General features: G+C 45.3%; 1 protein-coding gene across 1 annotated transcript in view; it reads right to left on the bottom strand.

Annotated features, from left to right (window-relative positions):
* Positions 1-19,941, bottom strand: part of IL1RAPL2 (interleukin 1 receptor accessory protein like 2) — a 975,615-nt gene that overhangs the window by 62,017 nt on the left and 893,657 nt on the right. Inside the window, exon 7 of the mRNA XM_067471687.1 lies at positions 7,138-7,267. Within this exon, the coding sequence (XP_067327788.1) occupies positions 7,138-7,267 (130 nt within the window). The remainder of the gene's footprint in view (positions 1-7,137; positions 7,268-19,941) is intronic.

Below are 19,941 nucleotides of genomic sequence, written 5' to 3'. Positions count from 1 at the left end.
GGTTAACATAACTCAAAAACCACTGGATGAATTGACATGAAATTTGGACACAATACACCTTCTAGGCCAACCAGTGACCATCACTCATAAAAACACTGAAAAACACAGCAGAAGGGACTTAAAAGGCCCCAAAAGCAAAAAGATGCTACAGCGCATGCGCAAAAAATGACTCCCCTAGCAAACAAAACACACAATAGCATATCCACACTCTCTTCCAGACTACAGCTCCCAGCATGCCCTAGACCAGGCCCACGTTGTCTGAATGCTCAACCACCTTCTCCCAAAGCAGTGCTCTACTCCAAGCTCAAGAATGGAAAGAGAGAAACGTGCCAAGAGGAAGGCGCATCAAGCCAACCCCGACCGGGACCGTCTTCCACCTGGAAATCAATGCCCCCTTTTCCTGAAGGTTAATTAGGGAGGGGGGGGGCTACTGTGATGTCGCTAGGGAGGGAGTTCCACAACCGAGGGGCCACCACAGAGAAGGCCCTGCCTCTCCTCCCTGCCTTTTTCCACAACCGAGGGGCCACCACTGAGAAGGCTCTGCCTCTCCTCCCTGCCTTTTTCCACAACCGAGGGGCCACCACTGAGAAGGCCCTGCCTCTCCTCCCTGCCTTTTTCCACAACCGAGGGGCCACCACAGAGAAGGCCCTGCCTCTCCTCCCTGCCTTTTTCCTCAACAGAGGTGCCACCACTGAGAAGGCCCTGCCTCTCCTCCCTTCCTTTTTCCCGCTCCTTCTCCTCCTCCTTTTTCCTGAAGGCTAATTAGGGAGGGGGTCTGCTGTGACGTCGCTAGGGAGGGAGTTCCACAACCAAGGGGCCACCACTGAGAAGGCCCTGCCTCTCCTCCCTGCCTTTTTCCACAACTGAGGTGCCACCACTGAGAAGGCCCTGCCTCTCCTCTCTGCCTTTTTCCACAACCGAGGTGCCACCACTGAGAAGGCCCTACCTCTCCTCCCTGCCTCCTCCTCCTCCTCTTTACCTGGCCGTGCTGCTCCCTCACACGGCCCCACTGATTCCCGGGGCCCTCCATGGCCTCCTCCTTCTTCTCCCTCTGAAGAGGAGGGAGGCCTGTCTCTGGGGCTCCTTTGGGTCCTTTTTCCTACAGCTGTCCTTGGCTCCTCTCCACACCAATGGGAGAAGATACAGGTCAAGAAGAGGGCTCCACAGTCACCTACGGACTCACCGCCAGAACACCGATCTTGGAAAACAATCCTACTTGGACAACGAGGGATCGCCTAAAAAGAAGAAGACCCAGACGAGGGATGCTTTCCTCTAAAACGAGGATCAATTCCGTATTCTCCTTGTGAGCAAGGATTTTTAAAAAAGAGGTCTTGATTCTCCGCAAAAGCGAGTTCGCTCTTTCACTGCAGCGATCAGTGTTTTTTATGGGCGTGCGCTTCCTTGCGTTGCTTCTCTCTATAATTCCTCATTGAGCCAGTGGCTTCCTAATTAACTTGTGTGGATGAAAGTGCAGAGTGGCAAATTAATCAGGGAAGTTGGGGAAAAAAAGAAGGGTTTAATTTAAAGCTGCTCACTCTCCATGCGTCGAACGTAGGCCATATTTTTCTTCTCTTACAGATAATAAACAAGCGAGACGGTAAGTAGATTGAGGCGGGGGGGGGGGGGGGTGTGTGTGTGCAACAAATAGAGTTTCCCAGGCAAGCCCCTCGAGAGATTTGTGCACTGTTTTTATGGAGCCGGCCAGAGAAATTGGAAAAATTAGCAACCAATGAAGTGATTTATATATTATGGAATCCAAAGTGGAGCGTTTTCCTCCAGCGAGGCAGAGCCGCGGCATTGAAATTCATTTCAGGTTTCCGTTCCCAATCAGGCACAATTCACAGCCCTCCAGGCAGACTTAAAGACTATTATTTCTTGTTTTAAGTGGGCCAGTTCGATTTACACAATGTTTTTATTACAGCTCTTAAAAATCCACCTGGTAAAGAATGTTTCATTCTTTCTCCCTTCACGCTCCCACCCACTCAATCTGCCATTCTTTTCGGTAACGGTTCAGGGCTGAGCCAGCCGGCGACGGGAACTGTTTCAATGTCTGGGTTGCAAAGCTGCCAACGCCGTTTCCTTATTCTGAGTCAAGGCTGGCCCTACTGTCAGGCGGAGTGAGGCGGCTGCTTCGAGCATCGGAAGAGTCACCACCAGCAAAAAAAGTGTACCGCAATCGCTTACTTTGCGTAATGGACGAGCCGCCCCTGCAAATCCCATCCACGGAGGGAGAGGGAGAGGGAGAGGGAGAGGGAGAGGGAGAGGGAATGAGTGCTGTTTGACCCCCTTTTCCTTATGGGCAGGGGAGGAGGAGAGAGAGACAGAAAGAGAGGGGGGGGTACTGCTTGACCTCCCTCTCCACCTTAAGGGGAGGGGAGGGGTGCTGCTTGACCTGCCCCTCCCCCTTTCCCTTATGGGGAAGGGAGGGGGAGAGAGACCGAGAGAGGGGGGAGGGGTGCTGCTTGACCTCTCCCCAGGGGCGGTTCAACCCATTACGCAAAGTAAGCATTTGCAGTATAGTTGATGTTGCCCAGGGGAGCTCTTGGGGGAAAATAGACCTTGACATATGCGAGTTGTAGTTACTGGGATGTATAGTTCACCTACAATCAAAGAGCATTCTGAACTCCACCAATGATGGAATTGAACCAAATATGACAAACAGAACTCCCACGACGAACAGAAAATATATATCAATGATTGGTGGGGGGGGGGGGGTGCCAAAATACTGTTTGCTTACCATTGAAAATTACCTAGGGCCACCTCTGGGGATTTGGGATATAAGGTTTGCTTCAAGGGAAAACCTATTAGATCAGGCATTGTTTGGAAATCAAGTTCTTGTGCCATGGAAATCCTGTTCAAGAGGTCTTGTCCCTGTGAAGATTTTCAGCCTTTTCCATTGTTTTTGCATCCTGTTGATTTCTGTCTGGATAAACACTGACTTGTAGGCTTGGGTAACAACGGAAAAAAATGTTTCTAAACTCGTTTCGTTTTTAGGGGGTCCATTGCATTTCGTTTTTTTAAAGAATTCCGAATTTTTTCTTTAAAAAAGTTCGAAATTTACAAAATTTCGTAAATTTTGAATTGATTCGTTAATGGCAGACGCGATTGCGCAATATGCTAAAAAAACCTCCAAATGGGACAGGGGGGACTTCTGAAGCTTCCCTCTCCCTCTGTTGTTGACTGTTGGTGTGATAAAACAAACAACAACTATATTATATTATATTATTATATATTATTATATTATATTATATTATTATAATATTATTATATTATATTATTGTATATTATATTATTATAATATATTATATATATTCTATTATATATTATTATAATATTATTATATTATATTATTGTATATTATATTATTATAATATATTATATATATTCTATTATATTATATTATTTTATATTATATTATTATCTATTATATTATATTATTATAATATTATAATATTATATATTATTATATTATATTATTATATTATTGTATATCATATTATTATAATATATTGTATTATATATTATATATTATTATATTATATTACGAAAATAATTACGAAAATTGGAAAAATTGTTTCGATTCTTAATTACTCCTCACACTATTCCAAAATGGCTCAATATCAGATCGTAAGCTAATTTAAATACGAATTAATAACGAATTATGAAATTAATGAACGAAACCACCCAAGCTTACTGTCTTGGATAGCTTTTATATCTTTTGCGGACATTGCTTGGTGTTACTACATTTTATTGACTTATTACTTTTTGGAACTTCCTTATTTTTCTTCGAAGCATTTATTTCTACTGGATTCCACGGTGCCTATGTATTACCGTGGAGACACGGATGAACTCAGGGGATTCGATGTCACTTAAAGGAGGCCATCCATCTTTCAGAGCATATCGCTATCAGAAAACCAAATCCGTTCCCTGAATGTCACAGAACGCGGAGACTGTGCTGAGCTTTATCTTTAGGCCTGAATGCTAAACACGTCCCCAAAGCCAATGAAAGAATTGCACTGATGGGAGCCAAAGGGCACGGGGGACCTCTTCTGAGGACACAAGCAAACTGAAAACTCCGATGCTCACAGCAGACCATCTGTCTGCTACCTTCTAGACAAGGAAACCATTCTCTGCACAGCATAAACAACCTGGGAAGCGTTCTATTCTGAGACATCCGCTCCTCTCCGATTGTGAGAAAGGGAGGATAAGAGCCTCTCCGATCCTTTTCAAATTTTAAGCTATTACATTTGGCCTGGCCATAGAATCATAGAATCATAGAATCAAAGAGTTGGAAGAGACCTCATGGGCCATCCAGTCCAACCCCATTCTGCCAAGAAGCAGGAATATTGCATTCAAATCACCCCTGACAAATGGCCATCCAGCCCCTGTTTCAAAGCTTCCAAAGAAGGAGCCTCCACCACACTCCGGGGCAGAGAGTTCCACTGCTGAACGGCTCTCACAGTCAGGAAGTTCTTCCTCATGTTCAGATGGAATCTCCTCTCTTGTAGTTTGAAGCCATTGCTCCATTGCGTCCTAGTCTCCAAGGAAGCAGAAAACAAGCTTGCTCCCTCCTCCTCCCTGTGGCTTCCTCTCACATATTTATACATGGCTATCATATCTCCTCTCAGCCTTCTCTTCTTCAGGCTAAACATGCCCAGTTCCCTAAGCCGCTCCTCATAGGGCTTGTTCTCCAGACCCTTGATCATTTTAGTCGCCCTCCTCTGGACACATTCCAGCTTGTCAATATCTCTCTTGAATTGTGGTGCCCAGAATTGGACACAGTATTCCAGATGTGGTCTAACCAAAGCAGAATAGAGGACTAGCATTACTTCCTTAGATCTAGACACTAGGCTCCTCTTGACGCAGGCCAAAATCCCATTGGCTTTTTTTTGCCGCCACATCACATTCCTGGCTCATGTTTAACTTGTTGTCCACGAGGACTCCAAGATCTTTTTCACACGTACTGCTCTCGAGCCAGGCGTCACCCATTCTGTATCTTTGCATTTCATTTTTTCTGCCAAAGTGGAGTATCTTGCATTTGTCACTGTTGAACTTCATTTTGTTAGTTTTGGCCCATCTCTCCATAGGTTTTTACATTCTTGTGTGTTATTGTTTATTGTTTATATGTGATTTACTGTAAATACTCAAGTATAAGCCTAGTTTTTCAGCCCCTTTTTTAGGCTGAAAAAACTCCCCTTGGCATATTCTCGAGTCAAAGTTATTTATTATTTTACTCCGTTATTAGTATTATTTTTATTTCATGTATTATTTTACTCTCTTTATTATTATTACATTTACAGTATTTTACCCTATTATTATTATTATTATTGCATTTATTATTTTACACTATTTATGATTATTATTACATTTATTATTTTACTTTATTATTATTGCATTTATTATTTTACTATATTTATGATTATATTACCTTACAAAACAGGAGCTTTTTTGTTGAGTTCCAGGGCCAGAGAAGCAGATGGTGGAAACAGAAGAACAGCCTGCCTCAGGGGAGCGTGCTTGCTCCATCCATGATCAACATCTACACAAATGACCAGCCACTGCCAGAAGGGACAGAAAGATTCATCTATGCTGATGATCGTGCCATCACCACTCAAGGAAATCAGCTACAGAACAGGAACTTCTTTGTTGAGTTCCAGGGCCAGAGAAGCAGATGGCGGAAACAGAAGAACGGCCTGCCTCAGGGGAGCGTGCTTGCTCCATCCATGTTCAACATCTACACAAATGACCAGCCACTGCCAGATGGGACAGAGAGTTTCATCTATGCTGATGATCGTGCCATCACCACTCAAGGAAATCAGCTACAGAACAGGAACTTCTTTGTTGAGTTCCAGGGCTAGAGAAGCAGATGGCGGAAACAGAAGAATGGCCGGCCTCAGGGGAGCGTGCTTTCTCCATCCATGTTCAACATCAACACCAATGACCAGCCACTGACAGAAGGGACAGAGAGCTTCATCTATGCTGATGATCGTGCCATCACCGCCCAAGCAGGGAGCTTTGAGACGGTTGAACAGAAGCTCTCCGAAGCTGTAGGTGCTCTTACTGCCTATTACAGGGAAAACCAGCTGATCCCTAATCCATCCAAAACACAGACATGTGCCTTTCCCCTTAAGAACAGACAAGTATCCCGAGCTCTGAAGATCACCTGGGAAGGAATCCCACGGGAGCATTGCAGCGCACCCAAATACCTGGGAGTCACTCTGGACTGTGCTCTGACCTACAAGAAGCACTGCCTGAACATCAAACAAAAAGTGGGCGCTAGAAACAATATAATACAAAAGCTGACTGGCACAACCTGGGGATCACAACCAGACACAGTGAAGACATCTGCCCTTGCGCTGTGCTACTGTGCTGCTGAGTATGCATGCCCAGTGTGGAACACATCTCACCACACTAAAACAGTGGATGTGGCTCTTAATGAGACATGCCACATTATCACGGGGTGTCTGTGCCCTTCACCACTGAAGAAGTTACACTGCTTAGCCGGTATTGCACCACCTGACATCCGCCGGGACGTAGCAGCCAATAGTGAAAGGACCAAGGCAGAGACATCTCCAGCTCACCCCCTGTTTGGGTATCAGCCAGCACGTCAACGACTTAAATCCAGACATAGTTTTCTAAGATCTACAGAACATTTCAGCAAGCGAGAGTCCAAAAGCGGCAGGCTCAAACCCAGCACCTCAACCAATGGCTGATACCAAATGAGAGACTCCCCCCTGGGCAACTGGGCGACTTGGAAGGCGATGAACAGACTGCACTCTGGCACCACGAGATGCAGAGCCAACCTTCAGAAATGGGGCCACAAAATGGAGTCCATGACATGTGAGTGTGGAGAAGAACAAACCACTGACCACCTCCTGCAATGCAACCTGAACCCTGCCACATGCACAATGGAGGACCTTCTTGCAGCAACACCAGAGGCACTCCAAGTGGCCAGAGACTGGTCAAAGGACATTTAATCAACTACCAAACTCACACATTTTGTATTTTCTCTGTTTGTTTGCTTTGTTCTGTTAGAAATGTAATATATTTGACTGGCTGCCCTGACACGAGAAATAAAATATTATTATTATTATTATTATTATTATTATTATTATTATTATTCCTGTTACCAAGTACCTGATTTCGCCTTCTTTGATGTGGTTTTCAAGTTCTTCGATGAATCTCTCTCCTCGGGTCCAGTAGATCATGGGTCCGGACTCCCCGCTAAACCCAAAGAACGCTTTGCAGGCAACGGTTAGTGGCTGACCTGAAAAGAAACACAACACAAGGAAGTGAGGCAAGCGGGTGATAGTTGCATCCTCAAGGAAGAACGGCGTTCTGGCATATATATAGTTTGCATCTATATATATATATATGTTCTCATCGTTTTGAGTGACATCATAACTCAAAATCCGCTGGATGAATTGCCAAAATTGGCCACAAGACACCTACTAACGCAAGGAGTGACCATCACTAAAAAAATAATTTTCTCATTTGGGAGTTGTAGTTTCTGTGATTTATACTTAGCCTACAATCAGAGAGCACTCTGAACTCCACCAATTATGGAATAGAACCAAATATGCCACACAGGACTCCCAAGAGAAAACACTAAAAGGGTTTGGTGGGCATTGACCTTGAATTTGGGAGTTGTAGTTCACCTCCATCCGGAGAGAATTGTGGACTCAAACAATGAAAGATCTAGACCAAACTTGGCACAAATACTCCATGTGCCCAACTATGAACAGAGATAGAATTTGGGGAAAATAGATCTTGAAATTTGGGAGTTGTAGTTACTGGGATTTATAGTTCACCTACAATCAAAGAGCATACTGAACCCCACCAATGATGGAATAAAACCAAATATGGCACATAGGACTCTCAACAGAAAACACTAAAAGGGTTTGGTGGGCATTGACCTTGAGTTTGGGAGTTGTAGTTCACCTACATCCAGAGAGAACAGTGGACTCAAACAATGAAGGATCTAGACCAAACTTTGCACAAATACTCCATGTACCAAAATATGAACACATATAGAATTTCGGGAAAATAGTCCTTGACATTTGGAAGTTGTAGTTACTGGGATTTGTAGTTCACCTACAATCAAAGAGCATACTGAACCCGACCAATGAGGGAATGGAACCAAATATGGCACACAGGACTCCCATGACCAACGGAAAACACTAAAAAGGTTCACCTACAATCAAAGACACAGATAGAGTTTGGGGAAAATAGAACTTGACATTTGGAAGTTGTAGTTACTGGGATTTGTAGTTCACCTGCAATGAAAGAGCATACTGAACCCGACCAATGATGGAATGGAACCAAATATAGCACACAGGACTCCCATGACCAATAGAAAACACTAAAAGGGTTTGGTGGGCATTGACCTTGAGTTTGGGAGTTGTAGTTCACCTCCATCCGGAGAGAACTGTGGACTCAAACAATGAAGGATCTAGACCAAGCTTGGCAAAAATACTCCATGTGCCCAACTATGAACACAGATAGAGTTTGGGGAAAACAGATCTTGACATTTGGGAGTTGTAGTTACTGGGATTTATAGTTCACCTGCAATCAAAGAGCACTCTGAACTCCACCAATGATGGAATAGGACCAAACATGACACACAGGACTCCCATGACCAACAGAAAACACTAAAAAGGTTCACCTGCAATCAAAGACATAGAGTTTGGGGAAAATAGACCTTGACATTTGGGATATGTAGTTACTGCTATTTATAGTTTACCTACAATCAAAGAGCATACTGAACCCCACCAATGATGGAATAGAACCAAACATGGCACACAGGACTCCCAACAGAAAACACTAAAAGGATTTGGTGGGCATTGACCTTGAGTTTGGGAGTTGTAGTTCACCTACATCCAGAGAGAACAGTGGACTCAAACAATGAAGGATCTGGACCAAACTTGGCACAAATACTCCATGTGCCCAACTATGAACAGAGATAGAATTTGGGGGAAATAGATCTTGAAATTTAAGAGATGTAGTTATTGGGATTTATAGTTCGCCTACAATCAAAGAGCATACTGAACCCCACCAATGATGGAATAGAACCAAACATGGCACACAGGACTCCCATGACCAACAGAAAACACTAAAGAAGTTCACCTACAATCATAGACACAGATAGAGTTTGGGGAAAATAGAACTTGACATTTGAGAGTTGTAGTTACTAAGATTTATAGTTCACCTACAATCAAAGAGCATACTGAACCCCACCAATGATGGAATAGAACCAAATGTGGCACACAGGTCTCCCAACAGAAACCACTAAAAGGGTGTGATGGGCATCGACCTTGAGTTTGGGAGTTGTCATTCACCTACATCCAGAGACAACTGTGGACTCAAACAATGAAGGATCTAGACCAAACTTGGCACAAATACTCCATGTGCCCAACTATGAACAGAGATAGAGTTTGGAGAAATAGACCTTGACATTTGGGAGTTGTAGTTACTGGGATTTGTAGTTCACCTGCAATCAAAGAGCATACTGAACCCCACCAATGATGGAATAGAACCAAACATTGCACACAGGACTCGTATGACCAACAGAAAACACTAAAAGGGTTCACCTACAATCAAAAACACAGACAGAGTTTGAGGAAAATAGACCTTGACATTTGGGAGTTGTAGTTACTTGGATTTATAGTTCACCTACAATCAAAGAGCATACTGAACCCCACCAGTGATGGAATAGAACCAAACATGATACACAGGACTCCCATGACCAACAGAAAACACTAAAAGGGTTTGGTGGGCATTGACCTTGAATTTGGGAGTTGTAGTTCATCTCCATCCAGAGAGAACTGTGGACTCAAACAATGAAAGATCTAGACCAAACTTGGCACAAATACTCCATGTGCCCAAATATGAACACAGACAGAGTTTGGGGAAAATAGACCTTGACATTTGGGAGTTGTAGTTACTGGGATTTGTAGTTCACCTACAATCAAAGAGCATTCTGAACCCCACCATCGATAGCATTGGGTCAAACATCTCACACAGAACTCCCACAAATATTGTGTTTTCTGGTCGTCTTTGGTGACCCTTCTGACACCCCCTTGCAACGTCCCCAAGGTTCCCGACCCCCAGATTAAGAAATGCTGCCTTAAGGCCATCACGAGGGCAGGAAAACATAATCAAAGCCCTCCTGACAAAGCCTCAGATATAGATAGGTTTGAAAAACTGTGAAAAACTGGCTCTCTTGCACACACACATATATGTATATGTCAGATATAATACCATAGATTCGAAAGGGGCCCCTAAAGAAGGACAACTATATATTTATGTTCCAAAGTAGGCAAACCAGACAATCTCTGCATCAACACTGACAAAGAAACAACAAGAAATACTGTTTACACACACGCATAAGGAAATTACATATATTAGAAACCAACACTTTCTCATTACTTTATTTTCCAGATCACCAGACTGGGCCAATTTGGGTATATCCGTAGTTTTGCATTTCTTAACAAATTCAAGTTTTCCCAACAGGCCGCCTCAATGCAAGCCCATTCCAACATGGTCAAAAAATGGCAACAGCCATCATAAAGTACACATACACACTGTAAGACTGAACTTGTTGCAACTCAGAGTAAGCTTCACCTTGCTGCCAAACACCACCACACAAGAGCTGTCGTTTTATAGTTTATTGAGAAAAAAATCCAAGTCAAAATAAAGACTAAGCATTGCAAAATTCCAAAGATCAAGGTTAAAAGCAGAATATAGTTCCAAAGATCTTCAGGTAAAAACAGGAGACATAATCCTATTGGAAAAGTTCAAACCAGAGTCCCAGGTACAAGCAATGAAACAATTGCCCCATGAATCACAATGCAAGAAATCCCAAGCGTGCTGCTTTCCAGGCTAAAGTTATTCCATGAAGCTTTCAGGCTAGTAAGCTACGTTGAACTGACGCTTTCTCAGAGTTTGCAAGAGGCCTAAATACCTTTCTAACATGAAAACATTAGGCTCTCATCATCATAAAAGCATTGCGATGACCTTTCACCGAGCTGGCTTCTCATCTGCTGGCCAGATGAGAACCCTGCCTGACCCGGAGATCAAGACAAGCTTGCCGGGTCAAGTCACTATCAGCAATGAATCACCATGCAAGAAATCCCAAGTGTACCGCTTTCCAGTCTAAGGTTATTCCATGAAGCTTTCAGGCTAGTAAGCTACGTTGAACTGACGCTTTCTCAGAGTTTGCAAGAGGCCTAAATACCTTTCTAACATGAAAACATTAGGCTCTCATCATCATAAAAGCATTGCGATGACCTTTCACCGACCTGGCTTCTCGTCTGCTGGCCAGACGAGAACTCCGCCTGACCCTCAGATCAAGACGAGCTTGCCGGGTCACACTTTCGGTATCAGTGTGGGAAGGCACCTGCTTGCTATTTCCTTCGTTAAAATTCCTTTCTGGTGGAAATGGCTGTGTTGACACTGCACTGTCTATGGGAGCCTCAGAAGCAGGCCCAGAGATTAAGGTTAAATGCAGGATACAGTTCCAAAGATCTTCAGGTAAAAGCAGGAGACATAATCCTATTGGCAAAGTTCAAAGTCCCAGGTACAAGCAATGAAACAATTGCCCCATGAATCACAGTGCAAGAAATCCCAAGCGTACTGCTTTCCAGTCTAAGGTTATTCCATGAAGCTTTCAGGCTAGTAAGCTACGTTGAACTGACGCTTTTTCAGAGTTTGCAAGATGCCTAAATACCTAACATCAAAACATTAGGCTCTAATCATCATAAAAGCATTGCAATGACCTTTCACCAAGCTGGCTTCTCGTCTGCTGACCAAACAAGAACTCCACCTGACCCAGAGATCAAGGCGAGCTTGCTGGGTCAAGTAACTATCTAGACTTTTGGTATCATAGAATCATAGAATCAAAGAGTTGGAAGAGACCTCATGGGCCATCCAGTCCAACCCCTGCCAAGAAGCAGGAATATTGCATTCAAATCACCCCTGACAGATGGCCATCCAGCCTCTGCTTAAAAGCTTCCAAAGAAGGAGCCTCCACCACACTCCGGGGCAGAGAGTTCCACTGCTGAACGGCTCTCACAGTCAGGAAGTTCTTCCTAATGTTCAGATGGAATCTCCTCTCTTGTAGTTTGAAGCCATTGTTCCGCGTCCTAGTCTCCAAGGAAGCAGAAAACAAGCTTGCTCCCTCCTCCTCCCTGTGGCTTCCTCTCACATATTTATACATGGCTATCCTATCTCCTCTCAGCCTTCTCTTCTTCAGGCTAAACATGCCCAGTTCCCTAAGCCGCTCCTCATAGGGCTTGTTCTCCAGACCCTTGATCATTTTAGTCGCCCTCCTCTGGACACATTCCAGCTTGTCAATATCAGCGTGGGAAGACACCTGCTCGCTATCTCCTTCGTTAAAATTCCTTTCTGGTGGAAACGGCTGTGTTGAAACTGCACTGTCTGTGGGAGCCTCAGAAGCAGGCTCAGAGATCTGAGGCACAGACAAAGAGCCAGGAAGCTGAATCCCAGCAGGAATCTGAATCCCATCATCCTCATCGTCAGAAAATAGCTCGGCCAAAACAGAGAGTGCCTTGGACTACGAGAAGATCCAACCAGTCCATACTTCAGGAAATAAAGCCTGACTGGAGGTAAGGAGATTAGAGGCCAAGATGAAGTCCTTTGGCCACATCATGAGAAGAAAGGAAAGTTTAGAGAAGACAATGATGCTGGGGAAAATGGAAGGAAAAAGGAAGAGGGGCCGACGAAGGGCAAGATGGATGGATGTCATCCTTGAAGTGACTGGATTGAGCTTGAAGGAGCTGGGGGTGATGACGGCTGACAGGGAGCTCTGGCCTGGGCTGGTCCAGGAGGTCACGAAGAGTCAGAACGACTGAACGAATGAACAACAACAACATGCATGCACAGTATGTTCGAGAGCAGTACGTGTGAAAAACTGGCTCGAGAGCAGTACGTGTGAAAAAGATCTTGGAGTCCTCGTGGACAAGATAAACATGAGCCAACAATGTGATGTGACGGCAAAAAAAGCCAATGGGATGTTGGCCTGCATCATAGTGTCTAGATCTAGGGAAGTCATGCTCCCCATGCTCTATTCTGCTTTGGTCAGACCACTTTACCTTGAATATTGTGTCCAATTCTGGGCACCACAATTCAAGAGAGATGTTGACAAGCTGGAATGCGTCCAGAGGAGGGCGACTAAAATGATCAAGGGTCTCGAGAACAAGCCCTATGAGGAGCGGCTTAAGGAGCTGGGCATGTTTAGCCTGAAGAAGAGAAGGCTGACATCTGCCCTTGCACTATGCTACTCTGCTGCTTAGTATGCATGCCCAGTGTGGAACACATCTCACCACGCTAAAACAGTGGATGTGGCTCTTAATGAGACATGCCGCAATATCAGTGCTTACCCATGCCCACCTCATCCCTCTTTGCATCAGCGGCTTTCAACGCCCGGCGATGCAAAGAGGGACGAGGTGGGCGTGGCTAAGAACAGCTCTTCCTGAAGGCCACTCCCCCAAAAATAATTCCGAACAATTCCGAACATTCCCACTATTCCTGCATGGCTCGAAATTGGAACAAAAGATAATTTAATCCGTATTAATTACGATTTTAGAAACTAACAAATGAACTTACGCAAGCCTAATAGATAAACTATACATGTTAGAGTTGTGTGCAGAGAAGGCTGAGAGGAGACATGATAGCCATATATAAATATGTGAGAGGAAGCCACAGGGAGGAGGAGGGAGCAAGCTTGTTTACTGCTTCCTTGGGGACTAGGACGCAATGGAGCAATGGCTTCAAACTACAAGAGAGGAGATTCCATCTGAACATGAGGAAGAACTTCCTGACTGTGAGAGCTGTTCAGCAGTGGAACTCTCTGTCCTGGAGTGTGGTGGAGGCTCCTTCTTTGGAAGCTTTTAAACAGAGGCTGGATGGCCATCTGTCAGGGGTGATTTGAATGCAACATTCCTGCTTCTTGGCAGAATGGGGTTGGACTGGATGATGGCCCAGGAGGTCTCTTCCAACTCTTTGATTCCAGGATTCTATGATTCTACTCAGCAGCTAATTTTAAAAACACACTCAGATTCTTAGTGCTCCCTAAGACAAGGCTTACCTGAAGCAGAAGGGAACAAAATGGCTTCTTGCTTCCTCAACTTTTGTGGGAGCACACTGCCCCTTGAGTTCAGACACTGACTTTTATAGGGTAAACAGGAAGCAGCAATGACTCAGTCTGAGTCACTCTGAGAACAATGAGCCTTGCCCCGTCTCTCAAATGATGTATACAAAAGGGTATTCATACACACACAGATACACAGGTGTTTAGAAATGTGTTCACTTAAAAGACCCTCCTGCTGTGGCGACTGCATTGTGCCTCTAATTACTTTGTCACCCCATCCAACACAGGCTGTAACCCTACAAGAGAGGAGATTCCATCTGAACATGAGGAAGAACTTCCTGACTGTGAGAGCCGTTCAGCAGTGGAACTCTCTGCCCCGGAGTGTGGTGGAGGCTCCTTCTTTGGAAGCTTTTAAGCAGAGGCTGGGTGGCCATCTGTCAGGGGTGATTTGAATGCAACATTCCTGCTTCTTGGCAGAATGGGGTTGGACTGGATGGCCCATGAGGTTTCTTCTAACTCTTTGATTCTATGATTCTATGATTCTACTCAGCAGCTAATTTTAAAAACACACTCAGATTCCTAGTGCATCTAAGACAAGGCTTACCTGAAGCAGAAGGGAACAAAATGGCTTCTTGCTTCCTCAACTTCTGTGGGAGCACAACTGCCCCTTGAGTTCAGACACTGGCTTTTATAGGGTAAACAGGAAGCAGCAGTGACTCAGTCAGTCATTCTACAGTTACTGCAAGCAAGTACATTCAACGAATATCCTTCTGGGGCGCCTCATGGACATGGGGCTCGGAGGCACTGCTTTGCGGTGGCTCCGATCCTTCCTTGAGGGACGATCCCAGAAGGTGTTACTGGGTGACACCTGTTCGGCCCCACAACCGTTGTTGTGTGGAGTCCCACAGGGTTCTATTCTGTCCCCGATGTTATTTAACATCTACATGAAGCCGCTGGGGGAGATCATTCAGAGTTTCGGACTAAGATGTTATCTCTATGCAGATGATGTCCAAATCTGTCACTCCTTCTCACCTGTCACCAAGGAGGCTGTCCAGACCTTGAACCGGTGCTTGGCTGCTGTGTCGGACTGGATGAGAGCTAACACATTGAAATTGAATCCAGACTAGACAGAGGTCCTACTGGTCAGTCGTAAGGCCGAACAGGGTATAGGGTTACAGCCTGTGTTACACGGGGTTACACTCCCCCTGAAGACGCAGGTTTGCAGCTTGGGAGTGATCCTGGACTCACCGCTGAGCCTGGAACCCCAGGTCTCGGCGGTGGCCGGGAGAGCTTTTGCACAACTAAAACTTGTGCGCCAGCTGCGCCCGTACCTTGGGAAGTCAGACTTGGCCACGGTGGTCCACACTCTTGTTACATCCCGACTGGATTACTGCAACGCACTCTACGTGGGGTTGCCTTTGAAGACTGCTCGGAAACTCCAACTGGTCCAGCGAGAAGCAGCCAGATTGCTCACCGGAGTGGCGTACAGGGAGCATACCACCCCCCTGTTGTGTCAGCTCCACTGGCTGCCGATCCAATTCCGAGCACAATTCAAAGTGCTGGTTTTGACCTACAAAACCCTAAACGGTTCCGGCCCAGTGTATCTATCCGAACGGATCTCCTTCTATGTCCCACCTCGGAATCTAAGATCCTCTGGGGAGGCCCTGCTCGCGACCCCGCCTCTTTCACAAGTGAGATTGGCGGGGACGGGGAGCAGGGCCTTCTCGGTGGTGGCCCCCCGCCTGTGGAACTCGCTCCCCGGGGAGATTAGATCGGCAACGTCCCTTCTCTCATTTAGGAAGAGGTTGAAGACCTGGATGTGGGACCAGGCATTTGGACACTCAGGCAGTTAAAGAAAGACTTGATGATGAGCTGGAACTGGACAAGAGAATGGAATTACGGAACTCCGAACTCTGAGCTCAGGATTAGCCTACTACTGTGTTTATGGTGTTACTATGTATTGATGATTTAATTTTAATTTGTAATTGCTTAATTGTTTTTATATATGTATGTATATGTGACAAGGCATCGAATTGTGCCTTTCTCTGTAAGCCGCCCTGAGTCCCCCTTAGGGGGTGAGAAGGGCGGGGTAAAAGTGACGGAAAGAAGAAAGAAGAAGAATGGAGAATAAACATGGGATGACTCAAATAAACACGGTTGCTGATAGTAACTGACTTCAGCATTTGCTTTTAACATGCATCGGTTTTGTGTATGCTTCTCTTTCTCTCTCTCTGGAGCTCCTCTTTGACTCTAATGGAAAAAGACACTTACAGCAACGTGAGAAAGAAGGAGGAAAAGTGCTTTGGTCAATCAAAATTGACAGCTCCTGCCCTTTATGTGGCACAACACGCTGGGCGGTGAGCACTGGTTGAGCGGCCGAGGCAAAGTGTTTCCTATTCACCGACCCAGCAAGCTTTCCTTTTCTAAATAAATAAATAAATACATAGGAGGAAACGAAACTACTCCGGAGAGACATCTAATTTCGACAAACGCTGAGGATATTTCCTGAAGGGCTTCATACGGCGGGGGGGGGGGGGGGGATAAAACAAAACAAAACAAAAACTCAATACAGTAATGAAGTTAAGAACAAACTGCTGTACGAAGGGCGCTTCCCGTTGATTCTGCAAACAAAGAGGCCCCGTGGAGTCCAAATCATTATTAAGTGCTGAATTTAGGAAGTGGAAAAAGAAAGGACAGGCAGACCGATCTAAACTGTTTTTACTTAGAGGTAAGCATTGACACTGAAATACAACTCAAGCAAAAAGTGGACGCTAGAAACAATATCATACGAAAGCTGACTGGCACAACCTGGGGATCACAACCAGATACAGTGAAGACATCTGCCCTTGCGCTGTGCTACTTCGCGCGACTGAGTATGCATGCCCAGTGTGGAACACATCTCACCACACTAAAACAGTGGATGTGGCTCTTAATGGACATGCTGCATTATCACGGGGTGTCTGTGCCCTACACCACTGGAGAAATTACACTGCTTAGCCGGTATTGCACCACCTTACATCCGCCGGGAAGTAGCAGCCAATAGTGAAAGGACCAAGGCAGAGACATCTCCAGGTCATCCCCTGTTTGGGTATCAGCCAACACGTCAATGACTTAAATCCAGACATAGTTTTCTCAGATCTACAGAGACACTCGCTGGAACACCTCAGCAAGCGAGAGTCCAAAAGTGGCAGGCTCAAACCCAGAACCTCAACCAATGGCTGAGACCAAATGAGAGACTCCCCCCTGGGCACAGAGAAGACTGGGCGACTTGGAAGGCGCTGAACAGACTGCGCTCTGGCACCACGAGATGCAGAGCCAACCTCAAGAAATGGGGCCACAACGTGGAATCCTTGACATGCAAGTGTGGAGAAGAGCAAACCACTGACCACCTGCTGCAATACAACCTGAGCCCCACCATATGCACAAGGGAGGACCTTCTTGCGGCAACATCAGAGGCACTCCAAGTGGCCAGATACTGGTCAAAGGACATCTAATCAACTACCAAACTCACTCATTTTGTATTTTCTCTGTTTGTTTGCTTTGTTCTGTTAGAAATGTAATATAACTGACTGGCTGCCCTGACACGAGAAATAAATAACTGAAATACAACACTAACTGAGCTCTGCAAGTGTAGCATTCTTCCCAGAGTGTTTGAGGATCAGGACATCCGTAGGGAGACCATAGAATCCTAGAATCCAAGAGTTGGAAGAGACCTCCTGGGCCATCCAGTCCAACCCCATTCTGCCAAGAAGCAGGAATATTGCATTTAAATCACCCCTGACAGATGGCCATCCAGCCTCTGTTTAAAAGCTTCCAAAGAAGGAGCCTCCTCCACACTCCGGGGCAGAGAGTTCCACTGCTGAATGGCTCTCACAGTCAGGAAGTTCTTCCTCATGTTCAGATGGAATCTCCTCTCTTGTAGTTTGAAGCCATTCTTCTATTGTGTCCTCGTCTCCAAGGAAGCAGAAAACAAGCTTGCTCCCTCCTTCTCCCTGTGGCTTCCTCTCACATATTTATACATGGCTCTCATCATATCCCCTCTCAGCCTTCTCTTCTTCAGGCTAAACATGTCCAGCTCCTTAAGCCGCTCCTCATAGAGCTTGTTCTCCAGACCCTTGATCATTTAATCGCCCTCCTCTGGACACATTCTAGCTTGTCAATATCTCTCTTGAATTGTGGTGCCCAGAATTGGACACAATATTCCAGGTGTGGTCTAACCAAGGCGGAATAGAGCATGGGGAGCAGGACTTCCCTAGATCTGGACACTATGCTCCTCTTGATGCAGGCCAACATCCCATTGGCTTTTTTTGCCACCACATCACATTCCTGGCTCATGTTTAACTTGTTGTCCACGAGGACTCCAAGATCTTTTCCACACGTCCTGCTCTTGAGCCAGGCCTCATCGTCCCCCATTCTACATCTTTGCATTTCGTTTTTTCTGCCTAAGTGGAGTCTCTTGCATTTGTCCCTGTTGAACTTCATTTTGTTAGTTTTGGCCCATCATCTCTCTAATCTGTCAAGATCGTTTTGAGTCCTGCTCCTGTCCTCTGGAATATTGGCTCTCCCTCCAATTTGGTGTCGTCTGCAAACTTAACGATCCTGCCTTCTCGCCCTTCATCTAAGTCATTAATAAAGATGTCCATAGAGAGACCAAGGTGCTTGTTTACAAAGCTATTGTCTTCCCAGCCCTGCTATATGCCTGTGAAATGTGGACTATCTACAGACGTCACATGCAACACCTGGAACGATTCCATCAGCGTTGCTTCCGGAAAATCCTGCAAATCTCTTGGGAAGACAGGCAGACAAACATCAGCGTGATGAAAGAAGCAAAGACCACCAACATTGAAGTGATGGTCCTCCGCCATCAACTCCGCTGGACCGACCACGTTGTCCAGATGCTTGCCCACAGTCTCCCAAAGCAGTTGCTCTACTCTGAACTTAAGAACGGAAAACGGAATGTTGGTGGGCAGGAAAAGAAAGATAAAGATGGCCTTAAAGCCAACCTTAAAAACTGTGGCAATAACAACTCTTCAGTCCCTCAGGAAACTAGCAGACCTCCTTCTGACTAGAATTCCCAATACTCCAAACAGTCCTCTCCCTTGGATCTGTTTAGAATCTCTTTACCAGCTATTCTTCACTAATAGCTGTTGTTGCAACCCAGAGCAGGAAACTGGACCCTCAGACAACCATCCACCACACTTGACTTCAGGAAAACAATCCTTTTTTATAGATGAAAGATGAATGCAAAATAGAGGAAAAATGCAAAGGTAAAAAGTCATAGTAAAAATCAGCAACAAGAAATGTCCATAAACAAGATCATAAAACCCACAGCAAAACTGCTGAATCCTGGAACCTGTTAGCAATCCACTAACCGTACTTGGAACAACTAGAAAACCTCCGAGGAACAAGGCCACTTGAATGAGGAGACCTGCAAAAGCTTGCACATGAATCTGGAACGATGCCTGGTCTGAAGCTGCATTCAGGCCAGGCATACTTAAGGCCAAGAAATCTATTGCGAGACACGCCTGAAGATTTTGTTTGGATTTCTCTTAATCTAGCTGACCTATGTAAACTTTGTGCTTCAACCTGGCTCTGCCAAATCTGCCCCCGCCTATCCTCATTAGGCAGACCAGGTGTCAGTTTCTCTGGAGAACTAAGGCTGGGAGGAAAAGGGAGTGAAACTTCTCAGCTCGGCTGGGAATGCATGTTCTCATGGGAATTTTGACTTTCACTTTTCAAGGCTGTGGGATTTTCACTACTCAAACCATCATCATCTAAATTGGCCTCAGAATTCACATTGACATCTACATTGGCACCAGGAAATACAATCA

The sequence above is a fragment of the Anolis sagrei genome, chromosome 10, assembly GCF_037176765.1.
Source record: "Anolis sagrei isolate rAnoSag1 chromosome 10, rAnoSag1.mat, whole genome shotgun sequence".
NCBI classification, from domain to species: domain Eukaryota; kingdom Metazoa; phylum Chordata; class Lepidosauria; order Squamata; family Dactyloidae; genus Anolis; species Anolis sagrei.
This window is presented reverse-complemented; position numbering and strand designations above follow the sequence as displayed.